The sequence below is a fragment of the Paramormyrops kingsleyae genome, chromosome 16 (genome assembly GCF_048594095.1).
Source record: "Paramormyrops kingsleyae isolate MSU_618 chromosome 16, PKINGS_0.4, whole genome shotgun sequence".
Taxonomy (NCBI): Eukaryota; Metazoa; Chordata; class Actinopteri; order Osteoglossiformes; family Mormyridae; genus Paramormyrops; species Paramormyrops kingsleyae.
Window position 1 is genome coordinate 31,203,357 of NC_132812.1, and position 20,360 is coordinate 31,223,716.

At 41.5% G+C, this 20,360-nt stretch overlaps 1 protein-coding gene and 1 long non-coding RNA gene across 3 annotated transcripts in view; one reads left to right on the forward strand and one right to left on the reverse strand.

Annotated features, from left to right (window-relative positions):
• LOC111850240 (interphotoreceptor matrix proteoglycan 2-like) overlaps nt 1-20,360 on the forward strand; it is a 28,080-nt gene continuing 7,720 nt past the window's right edge. Inside the window, exons 1-13 of the mRNA XM_072700507.1 lie at nt 1-274; nt 356-589; nt 3,568-3,734; nt 3,958-3,983; nt 4,769-4,815; nt 4,974-5,503; nt 5,695-5,856; nt 13,598-13,656; nt 13,810-13,830; nt 14,709-14,962; nt 16,909-16,973; nt 18,045-18,284; nt 18,699-20,089. Coding sequence (XP_072556608.1) covers nt 205-274; nt 356-589; nt 3,568-3,734; nt 3,958-3,983; nt 4,769-4,815; nt 4,974-5,503; nt 5,695-5,856; nt 13,598-13,656; nt 13,810-13,830; nt 14,709-14,962; nt 16,909-16,973; nt 18,045-18,284; nt 18,699-20,089 — 3,266 coding nt within the window. The 5' untranslated portion in view covers nt 1-204. The remainder of the gene's footprint in view (nt 275-355; nt 590-3,567; nt 3,735-3,957; nt 3,984-4,768; nt 4,816-4,973; nt 5,504-5,694; nt 5,857-13,597; nt 13,657-13,809; nt 13,831-14,708; nt 14,963-16,908; nt 16,974-18,044; nt 18,285-18,698; nt 20,090-20,360) is intronic.
• LOC111846871 (uncharacterized) lies at nt 6,205-11,715 on the reverse strand. Of its 2 annotated transcripts, none has more exons than XR_011982977.1 (3): nt 11,308-11,715; nt 7,493-8,883; nt 6,205-6,956 (listed from the first exon to the last, which is right to left on the reverse strand). It is a non-coding gene; the product is annotated as an uncharacterized lncRNA (long non-coding RNA). The 2 variants fall into 2 exon arrangements; XR_011982976.1 differs by having other exon boundaries at nt 11,504-11,714.

Genomic DNA, 20,360 nt, shown 5'->3' on the forward strand with positions numbered 1-20,360 from the left:
GGAGCTGTCCTCAGCACCATCACAGCCACCGTCCAGTTATTCAGGAGTATCTCCTCTGGAGTACAATTAATAGCGGTGTTACCAAATACTCCGGGCTATGAGATCCAGATCTACTGGACCAATTCACATGGTTATTTATCATCTAACAAGTAACTGAACGCACATCACTGTTAAAGAAATACTTGAAAATCCCGCTGCAGGAAAATGGATTTTACGCTCAAATGCTCTTTTTGCGTTCTTGCTTTGTTTTTTATGGCTGGGCACTTACATACAGGTATGTATTTACAAGTGCGGTGACGTGTTTGATTTGCTTTGCACTGGTACTTTTTATAATGTGTTTTCCTGACTTTTTCAGGTTTTGCCCATGCCTTCTCCCAAGATGACGAACTTCTACCGAAACGAAGCGGTAGAATAACAGAGATCGTGAACAGTCGGCTGAGTTCTCGGAAAAGTGTCCAAACGCTGCTTCACAGAGGCGGCGTTTCCAGGCAAAAGCGCGACGCAATGTTTCCTGGTGGAGTTAAACTCTGTGTGCAGGAGAGTCTGCGGCAAGCTGTTGAAAACCATCTGCATTATTTTCGTCTGCGAGGTAAAGCTACTGTTCTGACATTTAGGCGACCTAATAATGGCCCGTGTGAAACGATCGCTCCACATCATCATATCATACGGTTTCCAACCAACAAAATAAGTTAATTTTGCATTGTAGCATTTCAATCACATACTGTAGGCTCACATAAAAGGTACAGTTCATTGCTGTATCCTAAGGCCTTATTAAATTATGCTAAAAAAATGAATGAACGCAATTTTATTCCAGTTTTACAACATTTAAGTTATTGAAGTTCAAAATTTGTGTCACAGCTGTAGGTGCAGGAATTGCATTTACACAGGTTCAGCCCTAAACTCCTGATAATCAACCGCAGTATTAGATGATCTCCTATGACCCTATCATGGATAAGATGTATGGGTGATGTAGGCATGGATGGATGGACACACAATAGTAAAGAAGAAGAAAATGGTGGAGTGCTTGGACCCCTAAATACTGAGAATTAAATATATGCTGGAGTCTGGGGCCCCAGGCTTTTACTGCCTGTTGGCAGGGGGATCCGCGGATTCCGGAACCCGGAAAGCAGAGGCACCATGTGCTGCTATCAGACACACGGATTCACGTTTATACTTTAAAAGGGCTTGTTCCTCCTGCGACGGAGGAGCCCAGGCCTGTCGGCTGAGCACTGCAGCCAACATAGAGAATTAATCTTTGTTTAATCACACCTTAAAATGCCGTCTGCTCCATTATGTAATCTGGCCTCCTTTGAGTTTAAACTCCTCTCCGCTGAATACGCTCTGCTACAGCTGGTGTCCTTTTCCAGTGATGTACATTCAGCGATGCAACAGTAGTAGACTAGCTGACAATGACATTTTAGCTAGGGAATTGTTCCTATTTGGAGAATATATCACACTAATTACCTTAATAGAAAATGCAAAAATTTGTTTCAATGTAAAATGTTCACTCACTGTGCAGGGAAACCTGTAATGCTGACTTTCTCAACTTAGCCCTCGGAGATCTGGTGCAGTCCAAACGTTTGCTGCTTTGTAGCACACCTGAAACAAACAGTCAAGCAATCAAGAATGCTGAATGCCTGGTGCAGGTGTGCTGGAAGCTGGGGAGGGGGACAAAAATGTGGATTGGGGGTCCCAACGGACCGGGTTGGAAAACACTGCTATGTTTCTTTAAAAATGAATGTTACTGTCTTTATTAACAGCCTCTATCGGTTTAATCCTAGCAGCGGCACAGACAGGGAAGCCAACAATTCACACGACACTCAGGAATACACGCTAAAGACACGCATAGACAGGGAAGCCAACAATTCACACGACACTCAGGGATACACGCTAAACACACGCATAGACAGGGAAGCCAACAATTCACACGACACTCAGGGATACACGCTAAACACACGCATAGACGGGGAAGCCAACAATTCACACGACACTCAGGGATACACGCTAAACACACGCATAGACGGGGAAGCCAACAATTCACACGACACTCAGGGATACACGCAAAACACACGCATAGACGGGGAAGCCAACAATTCACACGACACTCAGGGATACACGCTAAACACACGCATAGACGGGGAAGCCAACAATTCACACGACACTCAGGGATACACGCTAAACACACGCATAGACGGGGAAGCCAACAATTCACACGACACTCAGGGATACACGCTAAACACACGCATAGACGGGGAAGCCAACAATTCACACGAAACTCAGGGATACACGCTAAACACACGCATAGACGGAGAAGCCAACAATTCACACGACACTCAGGGATACACGCTAAACACACGCATAGACGGGGAAGCCAACAATTCACACGACACTCAGGGATACACGCTAAACACACGCATAGACGGGGAAGCCAACAATTCACACGACACTCAGGGATACACGCTAAACACACGCATAGACGGGGAAGCCAACAATTCACACGACACTCAGGGATACACGCTAAACACACGCATAGACTGGGAAGCCAACAATTCACTCGACACTCAGGGATACACGCTAAACACACGCATAGACAGGGAAGCCAACAATTCACACGACACTCAGGGATACACGCTAAACACACGCATAGACAGGGAAGCCAACAATTCACACGACACTCAGGGATACACGCTAAACACACGCATAGACAGGGAAGCCAACAATTCACACGACACTCAGGGATACACGCTAAACACACGCATAGACGGGGAAGCCAACAATTCACACGACACTCAGGGATACACGCTAAACACACGCATAGACGGGGAAGCCAACAATTCACACGACACTCAGGGATACACGCTAAACACACGCATAGACAGGGAAGCCAACAATTCACACGACACTCAGGGATACACGCTAAACACACGCATAGACGGGGAAGCCAACAATTTACATGAAACTCAGGGATACACGCTAAACACACGCATAGACAGGGAAGCCAACAATTCACACGACACTCAGGGATACACACTAAACACACGCATAGACGGGGAAGCCAACAATTTACACGACACTCAGGGAAACATGATAAACACACGCATTCCCTGGCTGCCAGATCTCATGCATCTGGTGTGACACTAAATTTTCAGGCTCTTACGCTGAAATCTTACGGCAAATCTGTATTAAGTCAAAACACTCGTTACAAAATACCATTTTTGGCACAATCTATTCCCTTTTTTGTCTAGACCCCAAATATAAGATGACACCACTTTTTCTGAAGTCTTTTGAGGGAAAAAAAAGCATGTTTCGGCCAACACGGTAAGTTTGTAATGATAAATAATATAGATATCACCACTTCATAAGCTATTACCCCTGAAGATGTGTTAAAGATTCAAAACAAAGATATAGAAAAATTGGCCAAACAAATATAAAGGCCTTATTGTTTGGAAAACATGTTTGGAGAAGTCGCGTGTAGGCTGATGCTCCATCTGCACAACATTTCTACTGGTAAGTTCTCCTGGCAGAAGAGTGGATGAGTTGACTGCTCTTTCTCCGATTATGTTCCAGTGTGCCAGGAGACCGTGTGGGAGGCCTTTAAGATCTTTTGGGACCGCCTGCCAGAGCAGAGTGAATACAACCTCTGGATAAGCATCTGCCTGGAAGGGACTCTCAGCACGTTTGATATTGGTGCCAACTTCAGTGAGTCAGAAGAGCATATATCCCTGGTGCAAAGGGTGAGTAGAGGGGTATGTCTGAGCTGATGCACGCAGCTGAAGATGTGACACGCCAAATTACCGTAAAGCTTGGATTAAAGTAATCAAACTTTGTTTGAGAAACAATGACGTACGACACAGTTTCAGTTACAAGTGAGGATTATAAGTCATTTCCTGCTAATGCTATAATGTCCCTTACTAGTTGGATATCGCTTGATTTTAAGGCATCGCTCCTCTTTTTCAGAGAATATCAATGAATGCAACATTTAGGTAAGATTTCTGCTTGTATTTACTATGCTGCTTGCTTGGTAAGAACACTGGGCAAATTCGTGGTCCTCAGGCCTAAGCAACATATGTAGCCTGTTAGGAAGACTGAATAGCCTGTTATGAAGACTGAATAGCCTGTTATGAAGACTGAATAGCCTGTTATGAAGACTGAATAGCCTGTTATGAAGACTGAATCGCCTGTTATGAAGACTGAATAGCCTGTTATGAAGACTGAATAGCCTGTTATGAAGACTGAATCGCCTGTTATGAAGACTGAATAGCCTGTTATGAAGACTGAATAGCCTGTTATGAAGATTGAATAGCCTGTTATGAAGACTGAATAGCCTGTTATGAAGACTGAATAGCCTGTTATGAAGATTGAATAGCCTGTTATGAAAACTGAATAGCCTGTTATGAAGACTGAATAGCCTGTTATGAAGACTGAATAGCCTGTTTCGCTTGTGCAGGTTAAATACCAAATACTGTCAATATGATGTACCTAGCACTGCAAATGTTACCTTCAGTTGTTCAGAAATGTCTTCAGGCATCATTATGGATTCATGTGTTCTACCTCAGACATATAGTGTACACTGTATACTCCCCCCCCACTGGGATGAATGTAGTCTTGCATTGCTTATGCTCTCCTCTGCCTCAAGCCACCCACCTGGACCTGCCAGCTCACAGATGCCCATATGCAAGTTCTTGTACACAGTGGAGCATCCAGGGCTGTTCTCCCTGCAGCCTTTTATTCGCCCTGTAACTTTTGTTTGCTCGTTTCTCTTCTGCAGCTCTGAGGTCACTGAGGAGCCACAATCCACAAGCACCACCCAGGAAGGTGTGTGTGTGCTGCTCACTTAAAAGGAATTGGGCTTAATTGATAGCACCATTCCTGTCTTTTATGATCAAGTTATATATGTGCAATATTAAAACTATTTGCTTAATGATTCCATGTTCTATGTACCTTTCTCATCTGCTTATTTTTGCCACTTGCAGATGAAAACATACAAGTGGCCGTGGCTGTCACCAAAGAGATCAGCACAGAAGCTACCTCAGGAGCTGGACCGGGGGGAGCCCCAGATGACACCTTGGGGTTCTCCGTGGAAAGTGGTGGGGTGGTTACACAAGATGTCATACCAAATGTTCCTCTGGAACTTGGCATTGAAATTACACCAAATGGAACTCGAACCAGCTCCGAGATGCCTGTTAGGGTCGTCTCCCAAAGTAGTCTGGCCATCTCCTCTAAGGTTATTCCTGAAGTCACCATGGAGGTTTCTCCAGAAGTCATCCCAGAAAAAACTGTAGGGGTGACCCAAAAAGTCTTTTCTGAGGTTCCTGCGATGAACACCCAAAAGGATGTCACATCTGAAGGAACATGGGAAGCCATTGTGATGCAGAACGTCACTACTGAGGCCACACAGAATGCTGTGGCTGCAGTGAAGTTTGGGGCTGTTATCGCAACTCCAGGAATGACTGTCAAATATGCGACTGCCGGTCTCGAAAGTGTTATAGAGGATGAAAATACGGTAAGGGGTTTGGGAAATATGGATATAAATATTATCAGTCTTATCCCTCACTGAAAATAGTTAAAAGGCTGATTTTAAGTGACAAAGAAAAAATGGGAGTAGCACACAGATGTGAATAACCCTATTGAGTAGTAGCTTACATGCATCATATCTCCGTTTGTGCGAGTGTGGTGCATCCGCTTTGTGTTCAGATCACCAATGAGATTGACGGCATCGCCGGCAAGCCAGTGCAGCACCAAACAGAGCAGCTGCTGGAGCTCAGCGTCCAGCTGAAGGGGGGGAATTACGACGATGCTCTGAGAGATCCTTCAAGCTCCGCGTACCACCTCCTGGGCCAGCAGTTTGCTGAGAAGGTGGGACACTGGCTGCCATCTTCTCAGCTATAGTTTAATAGTGTTGTAGTCAAGACCACCTTATCCGAGACCAAGACCTGACCAAGACCAGAGGGTGTCGAGACCGAGACAAGACCAAGACTCTGAAGGGCCGAGACCGAGTCGAGACCGAGACCAGGGCTGGCCGAGACCGAGTCGAGACCGAGACCAGGGCTGGGCGAGACCGAGTCGAGACCGAGACCAGGGCTGGGCGAGACCGAGTCGAGACCGGACCAATGCATGTTTTACACCACATGACAAATAAGTGGAACATGCAAAGCCTAAGCACCCCTCAAAAAGAGCTGAACGAAGCAAACAACATACACTATGCAACATTAAATATGTTTATACATTACTTCTCTCGACTATTCTCTTACATTTCAATAATCAGAAAACAGAACAAAGAATGTGAAAGTGAAAAAAACTTCTAAAGACCATACAATTTTGTTTTTAAAGCAACAAATGCAGGAGTTTCATTCATAAAATTACAAAATTGCTTCACTGGAAGCAGTTACCTAAAATTATAACATCATTTATTAATCCTCAACAAACCACTGTGGCAGAACACTCTTTAAGACCAAACTGACCCCAAAGATGAGGGGGTAACTGCTAAACACCACACAACATGGCCTGAAACACCACATAAATGAAAAATCACAGTAGAGTGTGGTTGCATTTCAGAAACATGAGGGATTGTAACATTCTTGGACCTAAACGTGCGCGATGGGGTCTCATTATAATGCCCCCTCTACTAAAAACCCTCTCCACTGGTGCTGAGGAGGCAGGGACTGACAGCACCTTCATTGCCAAATTGTGAAGCTGTGGAAATCTAACATGGTTTTTGGCCCAGAAGTCAAGTGCATCGCCAGCATCCCAGTCATGGACGGCATCAAAGTATTTGTTGATCTCTGTCATAATACTTGTATCATGATCTGAGCTGCACATCTTGTAGGCCTTGTAGCGAGACAGAAGACGAGGCCATTTAACTGGTGGTGAATCACCATGAGGATTCACAATAGACCCTGAATTAGTTGCATTTCCCTCACTCTCCATCATGTTCTCCACCTCTGAGATCAAAGTGTCTGAAAAATACACAAATGCAGAAACTGAGTTAGAATGAAATGGATAGATTGCTTGAATGTGCCAGAAAATTACTTTATTTTTGTTATTTATTATTTTAGGACCTTTATAAGGCAAATTGGAAGAATAATGAACACTGATGTTACTGAATATTTGGTCCAGTACAGTTTTAGGACAGGGTTTATGCAGTTGAATTTACTACCTTTTACTACCGCGCGGAAACCCTGTAGGAAGAAATATAGGTTATGTACATGGAAGCTTTAATAAGATGATGTTCTATGATCTATTATGTTATTTAGGGCTGAGGTGTTATTGTAAAACAACTGTTTGTCTATAATACGTACATTTGCAAGTTAAATATTAAAACAGTCGCAGGTACATTATACCAAGAGCATAACATATTTGTGGCAAAATAAACAGGTGATATAAAAAATCCTATGAATTAAACATTTACCCTGTTATTAACATACACTATTTTTTTTTTAAAAAAAGAAGATTGGTAGTTCACAAATGATCTTTTAAAAGAATTTAAAGATACCTATCAGTGTCTTCTTCAGATCATCTCTGAACTTCTTCACAGATGCTGCATTTCCCCCACTGGTAACATCCAGATCTACCCAACTTAATCCAAACTGTGGATCCAGAATGGTAGCCAAAAAGTACACATTGTGGTTAAACGGTTCCTCTTTTCCACTATCTTTGGTCATGTTTGTTTTTGTGAAGATTCCAGAAAATCTTTTCACCAGGGACTGATGGAGGGCCTTGACTAATGGTCGGCACTGCATTTGGGTCCCCTCCATCTTAAGGAGGTGTGTATTTAAGTCCAGGACAGTCGGAACCACCATGCTTATGGTAACTGATTTCTCTGCTTCTGTAAGGTCTGTTGCCTCTGAGAATGGTGCAAGAATTGAAGTCAGTTCTTTTAGCTGGTTCCACTCACGAGCACTAAAGACTACATTCTCATAGTCCTTGCTGCACATTTCATTTAGGGCTCTGTGATCCAGAGCTGTGAGTGCCTGTACTTGTTTGAAAGTGCTGTTCCAGCGGGTGTTGCTTGCTGCTGGAATAGTCTTAGTAGTGCCAAATGCAGCCTCAAACTTGTCTCTTAATTGTGAACTGCTATGTAACAGAGTTGTAAACCGTGATGTTTTGGCAATGGCGCGTGAGATGACCTTAACCTCCTTCAAGCCATCATTTACAACTAACTGTAGAGAATGAGCAAAGCAGGAAAGACGTTCACCTGATGACCAAGTTAATTCTTTGTCTTCCACTGAATTCATGTCCTCCCACAAGTTCTCATCATCTAGACTCTCTTCCTCACTCGCACTGTCATCAGACTGCTGTTGTGGCATGTGAACTTTAAAAGCACATTTCATATTTGAAGCATTGTCTGTAATGATATAGTTTATCTTGTGACGGATTCCATATTCCTCTGTGATCTCCTCAAAGGCAGAAGCAATTTTCTCACCAGTATGTCTACCTGTAAAATGCCTGCAGTCCAGCAAGTAGGATTCAAGTGCATAGGCAGCCTTTGATTTGCAGCACATATGGGCAGTCACTCCAAGGAAAGAGCGTAGTCTGCGATCAGACCAGATATCAGTCGTTAGTGAGACATATGTCTGTGTCGCCAGCTTCTCTAAAACTTTCTCCTTGACCTTCCTCACTAATGCTGGGATCTGTTTCTCAGAAATTGTTCTTCTGGAGATTGGTGTGTACTTACTGTCTAAAATCTCAAGAAAGTGTTTAAAATGTAAATTTTCCACAATTGACAGAGGCAGACAACACCCAATTACTAAATCTTGGACAATAGCTTCACTGATGGCTTGTTGTCTCTGAGAATGTTCGCTGTAGACCTGCCCTTTCTGGGTAAAGGAAGCTATAGTTGGCTGTGTGTCATCTTTCTTTTGGCCAGCCTTGTACTCCAAGAACCTAAAATTGAGGAAGGATAACACAGATATCTGATGAAATTAATTTTATTTATATAAAAAAAGTATTTAAAATTAATGTTGCAAGTTAAAGAGAAGCAAAGGTACCGAGACTGTATTAGAAAATCTTACATATTACACTATTACGGAAGCGTAATGCGTTCACTTGAGAAAAAATAATTCTGCTGTTTTTCTGAATTAATGACATAATTATCTCGGAATTTCTGAGATAAAGTTTTCATGTAAAATAAAAACTCTGTTTTTCTGAATTAACGAGATACGGTTTTCATGTAAAAAAAAATACGATGTTTTTCTGAATTGAGATACTGTTTTCATGTAATATATATATGCAGTGGTACCTCGGTTCTCGAACTCACTAGAACTCGAATTTCGCCTACTTTGGAGCTCAATTTCACTGCAACAATATCACAGCTTAGATTAATCTAGTTTTATTTTGGTCTGGGTTAGAAACACTGGGAAATACTGGCAGCTTTAAGTAACATAGATGGCATTGTTATTAGTTTGTCGACTTTGCGCAGGTTTTGCGGTTGTTCAGAGGGAAAGTTCATTCTGATCTGCAGAACATTGCAGTGTTTCTCCAGGGTCAGTTGGACCAGTATGGCATGCTTCACGGATACAAGATGATGCATCTGAAATGCATTCAGGCTGGTCATGTGGTGACTCAAGAGACAATCAGACCATGTAATGAAAACTGTATCTGTGTCTGCACCGTCTGACACGCCCCCATTCGCCATTTTGAGTGTGTCGCGAATGTAAACACATTTGGTTAACTTAATGTTTCATTTTCAGTGTTTTTTTTCTCTACAAAAATGTAACGTTTTATGGAACTTTATCAGTAATAAGTTACTGATTTTCATTACCAAAATTTTCATTACCAAAACACACCAGCCATTTAGGTGATTAAGAATGGAAAAAGAGTCAAGAACACCACAGTAATGTCATTGGACATAACTTTATTGGTAATGTTTAAAATAAAATATAAGCGGCAAGCAGGACACAGGCTCGGTATACAACGAGTTTATACAGATCCTTCCAGACATCATGTAAAACGTTAGAAACCGTACTTGCAAATGTTTCTGTACATAAACCATAGTTGAGCATTGGTTTTACAGGGCACAGCACACAGTGACAACCTTATCCAGCATTGCAGCTTATAATCCATGCACGCGAATATACATATACATGCACTGATACACGTGTCAGTACAGTTTTCCTGTTTACTTATCTTTAAAAAGCATTCACTCTGTAACACCACTTTAACACAAGCATATTAATCTATTTCTGCTGCCCTCCGTAGTGAGGCTAGCTTGCTTGTGTAGATTAACCAATGTGAAAATACCAACTTTAGAAGACAAAAAAAATGCATATTCAATAATATTACTCAAAAAAAAACATCTTAGTTGCCTTTGTGAAAATACCGAGAGCAAACACGCATGAAGGGAGATATCGTGTTGAAAGTGATCTCCTTCCGTCTCATTGCTGCGACCCAGGCCACCCAACGCCTCTTTGTTACCTCCTCTAACTGGTGTCCATATCCTCTTTTCCAAGTGGGAAACCGAAAAAATCTCATGTTGTAGTCCACCTTTTTGCCATTTCTACCATGTGAATTAGTGTGACAGCCTTTCAGATAGTGTCCCATCTTACAAAAAATAATGCTGAACGCAAATGCTCACTCTTGCGTTGTATACATCCAAAATGGCGATTCGACCCACAATACACTGCGGCTATAGCGAGTGTGACGTCGACTAACGAAGACCAATTTAAAAAAAGGAGCGTTTTTTTACATGAAAACTGTATCTCGTTAATTCAGCAGAATTATTTTTTCTCAAGTGAAGGCATTACGCTTCCGTACATTATAGATATGTCCTAAACTAAAAATTAATGTGGAATATATGTCAAATCTATTTTTATCCACATTCTGATTTGTTTCCATTCCATTTTATAATCTATATATGTAGCTAATCAAATAATTGGCTTTCTAGGCTTAGGAACATATATATTAATATGGTATGTTCTATAATTTTTTCTCACACAAATGTGTGGATCGACACTACATAGTAGACAGCAAGGGCGTAAATGAAATATTTTTAAAATAGTTACACAAAGATGATGGATATGGTATGATATTGTTTTCCACATACTGTTATCACTGACTTATTGTAAGGTGATTAATGACCTTCAACCTATCGCAAATTAACATTGAATTAGCTAAACTACATATTAGCCAATTTAGCTAGTTTGCGCGCCTAATTTAGGTGCTAGTGAAATAGCTGGCAACACCAAATGAAACTAGCGTCAAAACAAGGAGTCATATATATATACTGTATATTTTGATATGATATATTGTAAAGAGATTTCACAAAGAAAGACTAATAACACTAGCTAGCACAACATAAACCTATTTTACCTTTCTTTGTGCTTCCTTTCTAAGTGGCGGTAAAAGTTTGACGTTGTCCCTGTCGTCTCTGTTATTGTCATACTGCAGAATTTACACACTGCGGTGTGTTTTCTTTTCCCCGTTGATATGAATTCTTTGTGGGATTGGTATCCAAATTTTATTACAAATGATTTTGCTGACATCTTGCAAATATCCACGACCTCACCTGTATACCTGGCCAGTGAGTGTGTGAAGGGGGCGGGTCGGGTAACCGCTGTCGGCACTAACATCATTGGTTGCACTTGAAGTAAGAAGTTATCCAATCCGTGGTCTCGGCTGGTCTCGAAATAAAATCCCGAGTCCTCTTTGTCCGAGTCCATGACGAGACCGAGTACAAATGCGGCCGAGTCTGAGACGAGACCGAGATCTTCAAAAACCGGTCTCGAGACCGGTCTCGAGAACGAGACCGATCTCGAGTACTACAACACTATAGTTTAATGATCACTTGTCATCACTTGCTCTTTCCACACTCCATTACCTTGCCTCTCTTCCTCCTCCTCATCCACTTTTCCAAGCGTATCGCATACTCACTTCTCTCGTAAGGTCTTAAGCATATTATTACCATTTTCCCCATGGTTTTGCCAAGCAAGGACCAGGCTGGATATATTTGTTTTTCCATTACATTCAGGACCTAGGACTGGAGCTTTGACTGTAAGGTTATGACAGTTTAAAAAAAACCCTGCCCTCCTTATCATTATTTGTTATTGCAATTCTAATCTTATTGGGTAGCATTTACATACTGTAACAAAGAGAGGGGTAGATAAACATCAGCTAGCATCCATCCATCTTCTAGCTGCTTACCTGGTTTTCAGTCGCGGGGGGGGGGGGGGGGGGTGGTGCCTGGAGACTATCCCAAGTAAAAGGCTGGGATGCCAGTCTACTGTAGAACACACACAGTCTAAGTATAGTCTAAGTCAGGGTTTCTCAACCCGGCCTCCTTCCCTGCCAATTGGGAGAGAGCAAAAACGTGGACCGTCTGGTGGTCCCCGAGGACTGGGTTGAGAAACCTTGGTCTAAGTCAATGTCTTTGGGGAACCAGAGGAAACCATCTTGACAAAAGGAGAATATGCCAGCTTCATATATACAGAGAGGAGGTGTGGGGGTTTGAGGCAATGGTACCACCCACATAACCATCGGGCCGCCCTTCTCCACTAGCACAGTGTTTCCCCAGCAACCGGTACCAAAAATGTGGGCTGTCTGTGGGTCCCTGAGGACTGGATTGGGAAACACTGCACTAGCAGTATTAGTTAGAAGTAGCCTAACTAGTGTGTTTCATTGGCTTACAAGACATTGGCTTCTCTCACAGCTTATATAGAACACAAAACACTATTTTATTTCTGACAACTCTAGGTCCCATAGAACAAATCTGTCAAAACAGTAAGAAATGATGGGATTTATGAACTCAATACTCTGTATTTTGCATTTACAATATTTACTGAAAACAGCTGTTCTGCACAGGCACATTTATAAAAAGCAGCCTGAAAAACAACATTGCTGCCCTTGATATTATAACTAACACCAAGTGAGACAGTAAGATGGCTTTGCAGGGAGGTTGCCTGATTCCTGGGATATCACTGGGCTGAAATTTGATGGTAGCATGAAATGGTAAATGGTAGTAATGGAAAAACAAACCTTTGCAGTATATTATTGTACAGGTCAACAATGCAAAAACAACATCACTCACAGAAGTTAAACAGTCAGTTGTAATGCAGGCAGATTGTTTTGAACGTTGTATGTGCTATTATCCACAAATCACAGAGAGCAATGAATCACCGTCCTTTTAAGTCTGAGGACAGTGGGCTGGAGACTTTGCTGGACAAGGGCCTCCATTTCTGGCAGCTGCACATCCCAAGGTTTTCCCGGGAACGGTCTGAATGCAGCTTTATGTAAGAAACACACAGACATCTGGAGCGCTAGGCCAGGAAACAGTGCCGGTGTGAGTCAGCCGTCCCCGTAGGAACGGCAGGAGGACTCCCGGCCCGATCCAGTCACATGTACGATGGCAAGACCAGACCGCAGGAGGTCCCCCTATTTTCTGACCCTAGCACAGATGGGCTGACAGCTGCTGAAAAACAAGAATCACTCAAGGATGCCGAAGCCTGCTAGGCTAAGTGCTCATATTCCACATGGCGTGTGGACAGTCAGGGCCACGAAACAGGCACTTAATAAAACAGAAGGACACATATTTGCCAAAAATAAAACTAATGAGTTCTTGGACGTCTCACTTTTCCTTCTCATTTTTTTCCTCTTCATATTGTAGATTGAAGATGCTTTTGAAACACTGCCTGGTTTTAAGGAAGCCTACATACTTGAATTCAGGTAAGTCCTGTGCTGGGACAACTGTTCAAAATATGTAGCCAAAACTTACATAAAATCACGAACGGAAGAATGTGTACAGGAGTTTTATTTCAGAATTAATTTAATTAATTTAAGGTGTTCAAATAAATGCATTTTATTTTTTATTTCATACAGGAAACAGAAGAATTACAGAGGGTGAGCATCTAATACCTACATCTGTTTGGGCTGATTTCAGTCTCTGCTGGACTTTGCTTAATGGGAACATGGCCTGCTTTTGTGCAGTCTAATAATTGCCACACACGTTGCCTCTGTTCCCAGAAGGTCTTGTTTTGAAATCTGAAATGGGCTTGTTAATCTGGATATGCACTGTTGGGTGCTCAGTTTACATTTGCTAGTCACTGTGCTGGACCAGATGAGTTACCCACAAGTCACGTCACAGATTTCCAGTAATGCTGATACTATAGGCAACCTCATATTCTAGTTTCCTGTCAGTCACAATTTAGCATACGAGTCACATGATTAGTGATGATGCTCTCCCTTCCTGTCAATCAGCATTGAGCATGCAGATCACATGATCAGTGATGATGCTCCCCCTTCCTGTCAATCACCATCGAACATACAGGTCACATGATCAGTGATGATGCTCCCGTTTCCTGTCAGTGACCTCACCACACTCATACATGCATGGGGCAGAGGCTGGAAGATCTTATCTGTTTTCTATCCTGTCCAGCGCTGCTGCTGCCAAGTCCCTCCAGCGTGTATCCTGTATAATCGTGGGCCCTCCAGGCACACGCCACCGCGAACGCGTTTGTGAGCTCAGTGGTCTTTGTACACCACCTGTGCTTTCAACTTCATATATATATAGGAGTGTAAAGCTGCCTCAGAAAATATTCTGCTCTGCCTGGTCTTTTGTGGTGGCTGGCTTTAATAAAACACGTGAGAGAAAGGCAGAACTCATCTGACCGTACTATCATGAAGGTGTTTAGCGTTAATACAGTTTATTTCGATGGTCAGATGGTAATGTCCTGTTGGGATGTGGTTTAGATGGGCTCTTCTACGTGGCTGTTGTGCAGGAGAGACGCTGTGGTGGCCCACTATGCCATCACCCTGGATGCCAGCTCTGGGGGCATCAGCCACGAGACCACAGACTACATCGACCTACTATCAAATTCGGTGGAGGAGTCGTACCCTAAGCCGGATGAGCACCCCGCTGTGTTCCACACTGTGATGGATTTCCTCAACTACGTTGCAGAGGCTCTGCACAAGGAGAACCTAATTGGAAACAGTGTTCTGGATGTGGATGTGTCCTCGCTGCAGCTGGAGAGTGGTACGGACCCGTCTGTCTAGAACACATGCTGTGTAGAGATCAGTGCTAGCAACGGCTAAGGGTGGAAGGTGAATGTAATGGACGGCATATAAACTACTCAAATTTACCTTTAGAAACTGGCCTAGTAAAATTTTTGTGGAGGAGAGATTAAGTATTTGTCCAGTATTGTAGTTCACTGGCCAGTTTTTAATCTGGATAATTCCAGTAAAAATAAGCCAAGAAAGCAGGATATTTACGTAATGAGTGCTGTGGTATATGAACCGTTACTGATTTTTTAAATTTAGTTTTATTTTTCTATTTGCTACTTTTTCAGCTATGTGCTGTTGAGACAAGGTCACTCAGAGAACCGTACAGCTCAGCTACCTATTACTAATTAACAGAAACAACAACAAAAACGTTAATTAAATTTGCAAATTCGATAGTAAATAAATTGCATTTAGTAGGATTATGAGTGTCAGAGCAACAACTGGGTCTTCATGAATAGATGTTTTGGGATTTGTATGTAGATTTAGCCCCATAAACACCTAGTAATATCAAAATGACTGAAATGATCTTACTTTATACCTCTAGATCTGTGCATGTTCTAAAGGATGTTAGGATTTTAGCTAAAACACTATTTTTTTTATTGAAAGGATATAAGGAGAATCTAGTTGTGTGTTTTGCTTTGGTACTGAGGTGTAAAATTTATTTCTCTGTACTTTATCTTAAAACAATAAATGCACACAATTTAACAGTCAAGTACACAGACACACATATATTAAGTGACATGCATTTACTCCAAATTCAGTGTTCTCAAAAGTGTTATCAAAAGAAAGAAAAATAAAAATGTCTTTATGTATTTGTTCATTAGCTTCATGTTGCACTCAAATTACAAGAGAAATTCTGTAATTTTACTCAGGCCTTTGGAAGAAAAACAGCTGCACAATCTCACAGATCCAATGCCACGCTTCACAAGTAGGGATTAGGTTCCTTCTTCACGACCTTCACTTATTTTATGCCAAACCCACCTCTTGCAAAAGAGTGCAATTTTGTTTCATCTGACCACAAAACCCGCTTCCAATCAAAATTCCAGTCATGTTCGGCAAACTCCTGACACTTGTGTTTGTTGTTTGACGTCACCGGAGCATTTTGGCAAGTTGGCCAGATAGTTTGTAGGGTTGGAGGTGGCGTCTAATTGTAGTTTTAGAGACTTGGTAACCTTAGTATGCAATTGTCCAATTGTGATCCTTGTAAAAGATTTCCCTCTCGAACTGTCTTCTTCACTTTGTGTCGGAGACAGTTAGACTGTGTTTGCCCTTGGGCAGATTCATGACTGCTGTTTGAAAACTTCAAATTATTGCTCTAATAGCTATTTTTTTTGTCATTGCCTGATTTATGTAGGTCAGTTTCCTGTTATTTGATTTATGTATCCTCTGTTCTTTTTCATGTTGATGTTTGTCAACTCGTGTTTATGCCTTGGTGGAACAGGAAGTCATGCATCACCACTGCAGAGTTAAAAAAAAATTAAAGTTACAATTTCAATGTGAACATATGGTAATTATATTTCATTCATAAGAAAGTTCCAATTATTGTGACATGAAAAAATGAAAAAAGGTTCAAGATTTACCTCACTGAAAAGCTAGATTTCTCTCATAAATTGAATGGAAGATCAAACTAATAAACAATAGAGACTTTTTTTTTTGCTCATTTTCATCAAAGGTGCCAATAATTTGGGAGGGAACTGTATTCAGCATGCTTGCTTCCTTACCTTTTCAGCTAGAACCTAACTCATGTTCCACCGGAATCTTAGCACAGAGATTCGTTAACACGTTTATATAAGTAGAGTATGTCATTAAAGACATTCATCCATTATATCAATGCTAATGATATGAATTGTATCTGGTGTGTGAAACATGTTGCTTAATGACATGTCCCTGTATCTGATCTCCTTTCACTCTTCTTTACAGTTAGAACTGTGTTCTCTGGTGCATCTAGACCAACTGGTGGACCACTCAGTTCCAATGACTTCATGGTGAGAGATGGGGCCTCCCCAGCCAACATTGTTCCACCTTGATATGTTGCGGTAGTTGCAAAACCAAAGGCCTTTCTGTGTTGTGTTGCTTCATCCAGAAATAGCCATTAAAAACATGACTGTCGAAAAAAAATGTTACTTCATATTTTACATTCAAAAATGCAATGGATGCATATTTTGATCATATTGCAGTTGGTTTCATTGAATAGCTTGTCCTATAATAATTAGTATTATATTGTATTATTATTCTGTATTGTATTATTATTTTTCCAACTTACCTGCAAATATGACTTAAAGACAGACTGGATCTCGTTCGTAACCTGGGGACCGTGTGCATATACACTGTATTGAATTCATGTAAAGTTAATCACACATGAACTAGCATTATGCAGCGTAGAATATATTTGTGTATTTGTGTGTTGAAGCTGACCTTTACAAATACATATGGCGGAATTTTACACCTGTAGGTCAATGTTCTTTGTTGACATCAATGTGCTATTTCGTATTTACTTGCATTTGATTAAAGGTAACTTTACTTCATTCAGGTAGAGAAAAGACATGCCTAGCTAAACCAGCTCTGTGATACCTTTCCTTGTATAAAAAGCTTCTGCATTAAAAAATTTTCAAAAATGCACCTGTCACAACCTGTCATAATCATTTGTAGCAAAGCTGTGTGCCTTTCACACCATTCATTACAGTTACAGCATTGTGGTTTCTGTTGGTAAACAGCAAACATTCCCTTAATATCCATCCTTTGTGGAAAAACACTGGCCTCCAATTGTATGCTTGTTCCTGGCCCTTGATATCAGTCAGCTCTCGAATGCATGACTGCAATTCAGCATGTAAAGGTTTAAAAATGCAACGGCTTTGAAAATATGCTTGCGGTGCATGTGCAAATGAAATTTTTTACAAATTTATGTCATGCATATAAATACAATAAAAGATTTAATACTGTGGAAACACATGCACAACACAAAAACACAATATTATGGAGATTAAATATTAAATTATTATTTTGTAGAGTTACACAGCTGTGCATCCATAACAACATCTTCCTCTTTGGTGTCCCAGGACTTGGTACTTACAGCTGAGAAGCCCAGGCAGGAGGTCAGCAGCAGCAATGTACTTGTCAGTGGTTTCGGAAAGGATTCCTTCCTTTTTGACCACATGGACTTTTCTGACATAAAGACGGGCTCCCATGCTCTGGACTCCAGGACAAATGAAGTCATTGTCTCGGAGGAGAGCCCCACTCAGCTCCCTCGACATTTTTCTGATAAGCCGTTTGACTTGAAAGCAGGCTACATCAGTTCTGTATAAGATGCTAACAGTGAGTAGCTCTTGGTCTGTGCAATAAATGAAGCATCAACACAAACACATTCAACACACTACTATGTATTGATGAAAAAATGTGACTTGACCACTTTATAAAACTAAAAGGGACTTCACATAATATTCAGTATTTCCTATGCTGTAATTTTTTTTGGAGGGAAGGATACTTATATAGTCCTTTTTTTGGAAAAAAAAGTACTATAGATGTTTTTTTTGCAAAAGCAACATGAAACTGAAATTTCACTTAGAGACATCATGGCGAAATATTACGAAAAACTCAGCTCATGATACATGAAATATATTTTTATGTGCATGTTTAGCTAACATAAATATTTGGGTGAAATTCCATTCTGACTTCATAATTATGTAACTGGACGGTCCACTATGTTTCTACAGAAGGTAAAAGACACCGTAACTTATAATCACAATGTCTGGATGCTGTTTTTAGAAAGAGGTGGTATTGAAGAAGAGGGAGTCCTTTCCGGCCCGACAGAGATCAGCACCCATGGCTCTATGACCACTAAAGCGGAACCTGAAGTTGTCGCTACCGTTGATTCCCCCGTTCCGCCGATGGTGTCTCCTCGTATGAAAAGCAGCAGCACACAGAAAAGCACACTGGACACTGGCTCTAGATCAGACTCCTCTGAAGGTGAACGTAATACCAGCTCATGGTTTTCCATGACTGTCAGTGTGGAACTCGAGGACTCCAGAGAGCTTATTGTGAACAATAATTCATCACCTGAGCATAACAGAGAGTCAATAGAGGAGAAAGGAATCTTCATGGAATCTCCAGAAGTTTTTGACAGTGGGATGTCTGCCTCAAAGGGAAATTTTGAGTCCACAATGCAAACAGTTGTTATAATTGAAGAGCCTGATCAAGACAAGACAGCAGGCCACACATTTCTGGGTGAAATCCAGGTGAGCCAAACAGTCACCACTCAGTTTGACTTCATGGGCACCAATCGGTCTCCAGTGGCCCAGACTTCAGAAACATCAGCAATGGGGCCCTCCATGCGGTCTGTAGAAGCCTCTGGTATGTACTCTGAGCACCACATGAAGGTGCCATCCATCACCAGCGTGCCAACATATGCCGGCTTAGTTTTCACAAATGTAGTCGGCATAGAAAATTCATTTGATGACCCAGAAAGCTTTTTGAGGACAGAGTCCTTATTCCCTGCCAGCTGTACCCCATCTAAGTCCAGTGAGAGTGGACACATCCATGGTCTTCCAGAGGCTGTAGCTGAAGATGAAGTCCATCTGGTGATGACAAACAGGCAGCCGGGCATAGACGTCCTGAACGTTCCATTGTCCACTCCATTTTCCCTGGAAAGGGAGTCTCCTTTCAGACAAGTGTCTGAAGAATCTGGCGAATTCCCTCTTGAGGGATCAGCCCATTTACTTTCATTCCCAAAGCTGTTTACTGCATCTCCATATTTACCAGACAAGAAAACTAAGATTTCTTTTTTTGGCGATATCGCTAGTTTCGAAAGTGATTACCACTTCTCTCCTGATGATCTGCTGGACGGCATTCCTGAAGCCCCAGAAGACGAGCTCCTTGGGAGACATGCCTTGCTAGAAACACATCTACTCACCACCAGCATGTATAATACTAATATAAATCCATTTTATCAACCAACACTCAGATCTAACACTGAATTGCTAGACAATGAAGAACTCATTGCTGTTCATCTCATCCTGGAGGACTTCTGTAACACAGCCTATCAGACCATGAACCTTGCCATTGATAAATCATCAAATCATCATTGGCTGTGGACTCAGGTACAAACATCTATCTATCTATCTATCTATCTATCTATCTATCTATCTATCTATCTATCTATCTATCTATCTGTCTGTCTCGTAGTTGGTTTGTTTGTTTGTTTATTTATTTACAGCCAATTAAAGATCATAAACCAGATGGCTTGCTTTCTAAAAGGGGAGCCTGAGATTTTCTGTACATGAAGACTATACTTGTCATGTATTCTTCATAGCAGTAATTGTCTATGGGCAGCATTATGATTTAACCATTCGATACCTTTGAAAAACCAAAAAAAAAAG